The sequence below is a fragment of the Carex rostrata genome, chromosome 10 (genome assembly GCF_964058835.1).
Source record: "Carex rostrata chromosome 10, lpCarRost1.2, whole genome shotgun sequence".
Taxonomy (NCBI): Eukaryota; Viridiplantae; Streptophyta; class Magnoliopsida; order Poales; family Cyperaceae; genus Carex; species Carex rostrata.
Genome location: NC_135927.1, coordinates 2,915,574 through 2,925,402, shown reverse-complemented (window position 1 = coordinate 2,925,402; position 9,829 = coordinate 2,915,574). Strand labels below are relative to the sequence as shown.

Below are 9,829 nucleotides of genomic sequence, written 5' to 3'. Positions count from 1 at the left end.
ATATTTCCAAGTTCTGACATGTTTAAAATGTATTAAAATGATGATTTGATGAACTTTGAATTCTTTGATCTCTATTTTACACTTTTCTGGTATGAAAACAGTGGCTAAATCCCCTTGAAAACCTGTATTGAACCAGACCAGACCTTGACAGGGCTTGTACCAATCCCTGGTACCATGACATACCCAGCCTCAGCACTAAATTGCATTAGAAGTGCCACTGGTACAGCATAAGCACTCAAAAGCAGTGAAATTGACCTATGCTGACAGATCTGTCAATACTGATTAAAACAGGGACCAAATTGGAAAACAGACTTCACAGTCAGATAGAACACATCAAAACACACAAAATTGATATAAAGTTTGTATAATTTGGACTTTCCTACAAAAAGTTATGAGCTTCCAAAGTTCATCTTTTTAAAAAAAAAATTGAAATTCTGTATTTAAAATGGTAAAATTACCATATATACCCCTGGCACTTGATCAGGTCATTTGATTGAGTAAATAAACTCAGAAAAGTCCCAAATTTGGAACAAACATTCTTAATACATGTATCTTTCAGTTTATGAAATAAAACAAGTTCATCATATATAAATCATGAGAAAATGGATTAAAAAGAACTGAAATAATAAGTTTAATATGTTCTTCATGACAAGTTGATCTAGAATCCATCTCAATCCAACCCAATGCCCCTGGTATGCTTTAACAACTCCTAAATGGCCTGAATAAACCCCCTGAATACTCAATTTAACTTGAAATCCCCTGTACCAACTTCTGGTACCAACTTGGTATTGAAACCGAAACCATGAAGCTCAAATCATGTCCAAGACCTGTTTAAACGTGAAATTGATGCCTCCAAAGCCTTCCATAGCCTCATACGATCTCAAATAACCAATTGATTGAGAGAAATCACAAGGAAATCGATGGAAATCGATCTGAGAACCAATCAGTACCAATTGGTACTGTAGATGCCTGCTCCGCCACTTCTGATGGCCGCCGGTGACCGACAATGGTACCAATCAACTCCTGACGTCGAGGCGATCACAACCATGCCCTTGGCCGGCGTCGCCGTGGCCCATATCGGCCGGAACGAGTTTGTCAGAGAAGAACCCTAGCTGGAGATCTCATCTGCACGAATCCTGAAGCATGTCCCAGATCTAAAGGCCCACATTCAAACCATTAAATCAAACGGCTCCTGACAGCATGGGACCCCTCTGTCAGTGATTCAAATGAATTAAAACGATCTGACACCAATCTCAAAGCCCAAATGGACTAATCCTAAGCCCTGCACATTAATTAATAGCCCAGTGCACATCTCAAAGGGCCAAAAGCCCGAATCTCAAAGCTCTGCACCTATCTTAAAGTCCACATGTGGTCAAAAGATGTCCTTTTACATATAAGCCCCTCTGTTTACTCAAAACTTGTAGAGAAGTCCCTACAAATTTACACAAATGTCCCTGCCAGCATAAAACCTTCTCAGACAAGCCCTTAAAGGCCCAAATTGCATTCCAGACCCTGTCAAAAGCTCAAGTCACAGCCTCAGGTCCTTGGAAATTTACAAACAAGTCCCTGAAATATAAAAAGTTCACAAATAGGTCCTTTCAAGTCCTTTTTGGCCATAACTTCTTCATACTAAGTCCAAATCGACTCAAATCAGTCCCAAATGAACCCAAATTCAATTCTCTATAATTTTAAATAATATTTGAACACATTCAGGTCTCAGCCATAACCTGAAATGACCAAAATACCCCTCTCTCGGCATATTTTTTTTATAAATAAAAATATAAAAAATATTTAAATACTCCATTCAAATTAAAAACACATAAATGATATTTCTCATGAATGTTCTCACACTTCAAACACATAAAAATCCATGTTTTCACGCATACATCATGACAATTTACCAAAACGCACCCATAAATCAAATGAGAACCAACCATACGACCAAAACAGACCATACATGAGCCTCTTTTAGCCCCATTATCCGGTTCAATCCAAATAGGCACACATCCCGGGATGCATGAGGTATTCAGATAGACTCGAAAGGTCTTTTTGATGTAATTAACGGCGGGGGCTTGCGCCCGTCGGGAGTAAAACGTCCCTGCAACCGCAAATAATAAAACCTCCGACAACTAATCATGAACGTAGGTCATCACAAGGGGTGAACCAGGAGGAAAGAAGAAAGCAAATCCCGAGTGAATGCCTTCCCCTGAGTTCGGTGACCTGCTCACATTCAAAGAAACAGAGCACTGAACCCAGCTGGGAGCATTTCCACTCACCCACACATAAAAATCCCGCACCGTTAGCTAACCTGACGCCGTGCAACTTTCTGCGCCCTACAGTCATTAGCTTGACCGTGGTTTTCATTTAAGTTGAGGGAGGATTTTCAAGGGAAATTGGAGGTCCCTTTTCGACAGGCTCGCCTGCAATGTAGTGTTTCAGCCTTTGCCCATTGACCTTGAATGCGCCCGAACTTTCACTCCAGACTTCAACTGCACCGTAGGGAGAGACGTGTCGTACTTGAAATGGTCCCGACCATCTTGATCTCAACTTTCCTGGAAATAGCTTAAGTCGGGAGTTAAACAAGAGAACTAGATCTCCCTCATGAAACTCACGTCGAAGGATCTTCTTGTCGTGCCAGCGCTTGGTGCGCTCTTTGTAAATGCGGGTGCTTTCATAGGCATTGAGGCGAAGCTCATCCAACTCATGTAGCTCCAGAATTCGCTTTTCTCCAGCAGCTTTTAGATCGAAGTTCAAAGTTTTGATGGCCCAGTGTGCCTTGTGCTCGAGTTCGACTGGGAGATGACACGGGCGACCGTACACCAATTTGAATGGGGTCATCCCAATCGGTGTCTTAAATGCAGTGCGGTATGACCAAAGAGCATCATCAAGTTTCAAAGACCAATCCTTTCGAGTACGAGAAACTGTTTTCTCCAAAATATTTTTGATCTCTCTGTTTGAAATCTCAACTTGCCCACTGGTCTGCGGATGGTAGGGTGTGGCGACCTTGTGTGTGACTCCAAATTTACTCAAGAGAGCTTCAAATTGGCGATTAATGAAGTGAGAACCGCCATCGCTGATCACTGCTCTTGGTACCCCAAATCTTGGAAAAATTGTCTTCTTGAAAAATTGGATCACTGTCTTTGCATCAGCCGCAGGGCATGCAAGTGCCTCCACCCATTTTGAGACGTAATCGACTGCCATCAGAATGTATTTGTTGCCGCAAGATGACGGGAAAGGTCCCATGAAATCGATTCCCCAGACGTCAAACAGTTCGACTTCTTGAACATTATTGAGGGGCATTTCGTTTCTTTTTGTAATGTTTCCAGTTCTTTGGCATGCATCACAAGAGAGAACAAATTTTCGGGCGTCCTTGAACAAACTGGGCCAGAAGAATCCAGACTGCAACACCTTTGCAGCAGTTTTGGAAGGACCTGCATGACCACCATAGGACGAGGCGTGGCAATGAAAAAGGACACTTGGTACCTCATCTTCCGGGATGCAACGTCGGTAGATGCTGTCGACACCGAGCTTAAAGAGCAACGGCTCGTCCCAGTAGTAGTACTTCAGATCGGCAAAGAATTTCTTCTTTTGTTGGTATGAAAGGTCCGGTGGGAGGACGTCGCACGCAAGAAAATTGACGTAATCAGCATACCACGGAGCCGCCATTGATGAGATTGCAAAGAGGGATTCGTCGGGAAATGAGTCGTCAATTGGAAGGTCTTCTTCTTTATCCTTTGAGTCATGCCTAAGACGAGATAAGTGGTCAGCCACGGAATTCTCTGTTCCCTTCTTGTCACGAATTTCAAGGTCAAATTCTTGCAGCAATAAGACCCATCGGATGAGCCGAGGTTTTGCGTCTTTCTTGGTCAACAAGTATTTGATTGCTGCATGATCGGTGTAGACGATGACTTTTGAACCAACGAGGTAGGATCTGAATTTGTCAATGGCAAATACTATCGCAAGAAGCTCCTTTTCAGTGGTGGCGTAATTAGCTTGGGCTTCATCCAGAACTTTGCTCGCGTAGTAGATCGCATGGGCTCTCTTGTCAGTCCTTTGTCCCAGCACCGCACCGACTGCATAGTCACTCGCATCACACATCAACTCGAAAGGCTGACTCCAGTCGGGAGGCTGAAGGATCGGGGCAGAAATCAAAGCTTTCTTGATTTTGAGAAATGCATCCTGGCAATTCTCATTAAAGTCGAAAGGAGCATCTTTCATCGTGAGATTTGACAAGGGGCGTGCAATGCCCGAAAAGTCCTTGATGTATCTCCTGTAGAATCCAGCATGTCCTAGGAAACTTCTTACTTCCTTGACGTTAGTGGGAGTGAGCATCTTCTCAATGACTTCTACTTTTGCCTTGTCAACTTCAAGCCCACGAGATGACACAACATGTCCCAGAACAACTCCTTCTTGGACCATAAAGTGACATTTCTCCCAATTTAGGACAAGGTTGACTTCCTCAAATCGTTGCAAGACCTTTGAGAGATTGGTCAAGCAATCATCGAAGCCATTGCCATAGACAGAGAAGTCATCCATGAACACCTCCATGATGTTCTCAATGAATTCAGAGAAAATGGCCATCATTGCACGCTGGAAGGTGGCAGGCGCGTTGCATAGACCGAAGGGCATCCTTCTATAGGCAAATGTGCCATAAGGACAAGTGAAGGTGGTCTTTTCCTGATCACTTGGATGAATTGGAATATGGAAGAAGCCAGAATAACCATCTAAGTAACAGAAGTACGCATGATTGGCCAATCTTTCCAACATTTGATCAATGAATGGTAAAGGGAAGTGATCCTTTCGGGTTGCCTTGTTCAGTTTGTGGTAGTCAATGCACATACGCCAACAGGTAACCACTCTAGTCGGAATCAATTCGTTGTTTTCGTTTCTTACTACAGTGGTTCCACCTTTCTTTGGTACTACCTGAACTGGGCTCACCCAACTGCTATCAGAGATGGGGTAGATGATACCTGCATCGAGCAGTTTGAGGACCTCCTTCTTTACCACTTCTTTCAAGTTCGGATTCAATCTTCTTTGAGGCTCAATCGAAGGGCTGTGATCATCCTCCATCAGAATTCTGTGCGTGGTGATCGAAGGGTTGATACCCTTGATGTCATCAATAGTGTAGCCGATGGCCTTCTTGTGTAGCCGGAGCTCAGCGAGTAAACGCTGGGTCTGTGACTCGCTCAAGTCAGCGTTGACGATCACTGGATACGTTTCATTTGGGCCGAGAAATGCATACCTAAGGGTAGAAGGGAGAGGTTTGAGCTCTACCTTAGGTACATCATTTAATTCAGGCAGGTTGCATTCTTTGGTGCAACCTGAATTTTCAACAATGGTGCCTGCATCGCTTGGGGTACAACTTGCATTGTTCAATGCGGGCTCACGATCATCAGTGCAGTCTGCATTGTCGATTCGGGCTACACTTGCTAGTGTAAGGTTTGGAGTTGAGAGAGTCATGCTCGATCTCATCCACTTCACTACTCGGGGAAAATTCGACCTCGGGATCGCTCGAAAGGGATTCAGAAGTGTTTTGCGCAACAAGCTCATCAAAGAACTTTCTAACAATCCCATCAATCGCCTCAATCATGTAACATGAGTCATCATCATCAGAGGGATATTTGATGGTCTTATTAAGATTGAATTCCACATTTTGATTCCCTAAGTTCAGGGAGAGCTTGCCATTCTTCACATCAATTTGAGTGCCTGCTGTTGCAAGAAAAGGTCTCCCTAGAATGATAGGAATGTGTGAATCTTCTTCCATCTCGACAATCACGAAGTCTGCGGGAAAACACATTTTGCCTACTCTTACAGCAACATCCTTAAGTATCCCCTTGGGATATCTAACTGATCGATCGGCTAATTGGAGAGAAATGCGAGTGGGCTCCAACTCACCGAGGCCAAGCTTCTCAAAGACACTTAGGGGCATCAAACTCACGCTCGCTCCAAGATCGCAGAGGGCTCTTTCGAATTTGGTGTTGCCAATGACACAAGGGATTGAGAAACTCCCAGGGTCTTTCAATTTTTGAGGCAACTTGTTCTGAAGGACAGCACTACATTCCTTTGTCAATGCCACTGTGCTACAGTCTTCGAGTTTCCTCTTATTGGACAAAATGTCCTTCAAGAATTTAGCGTAAGAGGGCATTTTTGTCAAAACATCAGTGAATGGAACATTGACTTGCAATTTTTTCATCATTTCGAGGAATTTTCCAAATTGCTTGTCAAGTTTCGCTTTGACGAATCTCTGTGGGAAAGGAAGTGGGGGCTTGTACGGGGGTGGTTCGACGTATTTAGGCTCCTCACTTTCACTCTCTTTGTTCTCAATGACACCTGCATTGTCGTCAGTGCAGCCTGCATTGTCGTCAGTGCAGCCTGCATTGTCGTCAGTGCAGCCTGCATTCTTGTCAGTGTCGCCTGAATTTTCGTCAGTGCTGCCTGCATTTTGTTGTGCAGGTTTATCTTCGCCAATGCAGCCTGCATCACTGTCAGTCGATATGGGCTTCATCGGTGGCGTTGGATCAATCGTTTGCTTCCCACTTCGCAGAGTCACCGCCTTGCAATGCTCTCGAGGATTGACTTCGGGTTGACCAGGTAATGTGCCTGGAGCTCTTGAAGAGGAGCTCGCTTGTTGAGAAAATTGGACGAATTGCGTTTCTAGCATTCTATTTTGGGTTGCTAGTTGGTCAATTTTCGATGCCAAATTGGAAATATTTTTGTCCTGATTGTTCATTCGTTGGTCTTGTTTTGTCACAAAATTCTCAAGCAAGGTTTCTAGACTCGACTTTTGTGGGGCTGGTTGAGGGTTAAACTGCCTTGGAGCAAAACCAGGAGGTTGATTATTCTGTTGGGGAATTGCATTCGGGTTATTATTCTTCCAAGAGAAATTGGGGTGATTCCTCCAACCAGGATTGTATGTGTTTGAAAAAGGGTCATTTTGGGGCCTACCAAAACCATTTAAAGCATTTACTTGTTCAATTTCTGACTCTTGAGATTGAGAATTGCCAAACTGGCACTCAAGAGTTGAATGGTCACCAGTCCCACAATTGTCACAAGAAAAGAGGTTACCTGTGCTGACTGCATTTACGTTAAGTTTATCTAACCTTTTTGTGAGAGCATCAAACTTGGCAGAGAGAAGTGTGACTGCATCGACCTCATGCCTACCTGGTGTAGCCCTTGGTGCGGCTGGTGTAGATCTTTCTGAAGTCCATTGATGGTGGTTGAGAGCCATGTTCTCAATCAATGTGTATGCATCATCTACCCCACGATTCATTAATGCTCCATTTGCAGCTGCATCAATGGTTAATCGAGTGTTATAATTCAATCCATTGTAAAAGGTTTGAACTATCAACCATTTCTCTAAACCATGATGTGGACAGGACCTAATCAATTCCTTGAACCGTTCCCAAGCCTCATAAAGAGACTCACCATCTTTTTGGACAAAAGAGGTGATTTGTTTCCTAACTTGAGCTGTTTTGCTAGGAGGAAAATACTTAGCAAGAAAGGCTTGAGCAAGCTCCTCCCAGGTAGTGATGGTACCAGCTGGTAACGAATGTAACCATGCCCTAGCCCTACCTGTCAGTGAGAATGGGAATAACCTAAGTCTAATGGCATCATCAGACACACCATTAACCTTAAAGGTATTACAAATTTCCAGAAAAATGGACAGGTGCAGGTTTGGGTCCTCATTTGGTAAACCAGTAAATTGGTTCTGTTGGACCATTCCCAAAATTGCAGTTTTAATTTCAAAATTGTTTGCAGCCACTGTAGGTGCACGAATGCTGGAAGTGATGTTTTGCGTGGAGGGGATGGCGAACTCGCGCAAAGATCTCGGTCGTTCCGCCATCGGTGGTGGTTCTGTACCAACAGGGATTGTTTGATTGTTTGGGTCAGCCAGTTCTGGATGACTTCTCAGAAATGCACGAGTTATCGGCCGATGAGCAACAGGGGCCAGAATCGTGCGAATCTAGAAAAAAAAATAGATTAGTTTAAAGAGAATAAGGAAATAAGAACAAAAATAAAATATCTAGTCTCACTTACAAACCGGTTGTACCAATATTCCGTTACCTCCCCGGCAACGGCGCCAGAAAAGCTTGATGGTATTTTGGTAGCTTAACAATTTAATCCCTAATTCTAATACAATTCGGTCACAAGCGTATGACCTTATCGCTTAGTAATTTGGGTATCGAACCACAGAGAGGTATTGTAAGTACTGGTTTCCCGGTTTTCAGTAATCTAGACAAGCAAATATTGAGTGGTTTTCTTTTAAACTTAATTATAAAAATGCTGGATGAATTAACTAAATGCAGAATGAATTATAAACTAATGCAGACTAAATTCCAGAAACTCAGCCTAAATTCCAGACAGAATGCAGATTGAATTATCTAAATGCAACAGAATGCAGATTGAACTCCAGAAACAGTAAATAACGAGAAAAATCAGAGAGAATGAATATCTAGGGTTATGGTTTCACTATGATACTTTTAATTATTTATTTCTAATTGTTTTTATAATATTTGGGTTGCAATTATTGAGGGGGTGTTATCCTAAGGTAGATGTTTATCCACTTTCGTGGCTTCACACCGTATCTAGATTAAATAGGTCTCCTACGTTCGTGGCTTACCAGTTTTAATCTAAACCCATTAAGCTATTTGATAACCCATGTTTTTCCCCAAAAGCCTTTTGGACTACTTTCGTAGCTCCAAGTACTTAAGTTTATTTATGTTGTTCTAGCAATTTAATTTCTCCTTTCGGTCCATCACCAAATTCACCTAATATTATTTGTATAACTATGACTATTTTAAAAAGTACTTCTAATATAAATTTCTCCTTTCGGTCTCAATTTATTATTAGCGGATCCCTTAATAAAATAAGAAATAATTAAACAAACCAAGTAAGCATTCACAAACAAATCAATATCACAACCACAAATAAAATTCAAACAATTAAATTAACATAACTAAAGTATCAAGTTACTCCCATATCCCTAGATAAAACTGTTTAGCCAAGCATAATTTCAACACAAACACAAGTCATATTTGCTTCCATTGAAATCAGAAAAATAACAGAAAAAAAGAATAAAAACTCCCTTAAATCCAGTACAATTCCTTTGCTTCGATTTGCCTCTGGCCGACTTCCCTTCTCTTCCAAATTCTTGTCTCTGGCCAATCTCTCCGAGAAATTAAAGTGCAAAGATTAAAAGCAAAAATTAAAATCAAGATGGCGTCGGTTTTGTCCAGAGCCGAAATATATCTCCTCCTCCAATCTAAACTTTTGGTAATTAATTAAATGGGCCAAATCAGCCAGCCATGCAATCCAATCGAAATGCAACTTCTATTGGAAACAAATATGCGCCAGGTGAATCAGCCAACTCAAATGATTTAATTCCTGTAGAAAAGATTATTTCCTCCATTTGTTTCTCCATTCGGCTTGGATCTTTTGTGCACATGCAAATCGTACGGTTTCGTGCTCCAATTTTGCAATAATTAACAACTTGCGCAGTATCTTTTGTCTTGACTAACATTAACTAAAATAAAACTAAATGAAAAACAAAATAAAATAAAACAAGGTAATTAGGACTAATTTTGGGCTTAATTATATGTCAATTAATGCGTTAAATTATGGTTCATCATACAACATTCCAATTGAAGGTCTTTGGAGTACTCTAGAAGTGACTATATATAGCAAGATAATAAGGCAATTACAACCCTAATACAACACTTCAATTGAAAGTGTTTGGAGCACTCTAGTAGTGACTCTATATAGCAAAATAATAAGGGATTTACAACCCTAATAAAACACTCCCATTGGAGATCTTTGGAGCACTCCAGTA

The 9,829-nt window shown here is 41.8% G+C and overlaps 1 protein-coding gene and 1 non-coding gene across 2 annotated transcripts; one reads left to right on the top strand and one right to left on the bottom strand.

Moving 5' to 3' along the window:
- Positions 1-2,364: 2,364 nt before the first annotated feature.
- On the bottom strand, positions 2,365-9,421 carry LOC144560859 (uncharacterized). The gene is made up of 6 exons (XM_078310085.1): positions 9,329-9,421; positions 9,100-9,168; positions 5,425-7,963; positions 4,456-5,342; positions 3,482-4,356; positions 2,365-3,346 (listed from the first exon to the last, which is right to left on the bottom strand). The coding sequence occupies exons 1-6, from the start codon at positions 9,419-9,421 to the stop codon at positions 2,365-2,367; spliced, it is 5,445 nt and encodes a 1,814-aa protein (XP_078166211.1).
- On the top strand, positions 7,359-7,465 carry LOC144561138 (small nucleolar RNA R71). The gene has a single exon (XR_013513621.1). It is a non-coding gene; the product is annotated as a small nucleolar RNA R71 (small nucleolar RNA).
- Positions 9,422-9,829: the final 408 nt, after the last annotated feature.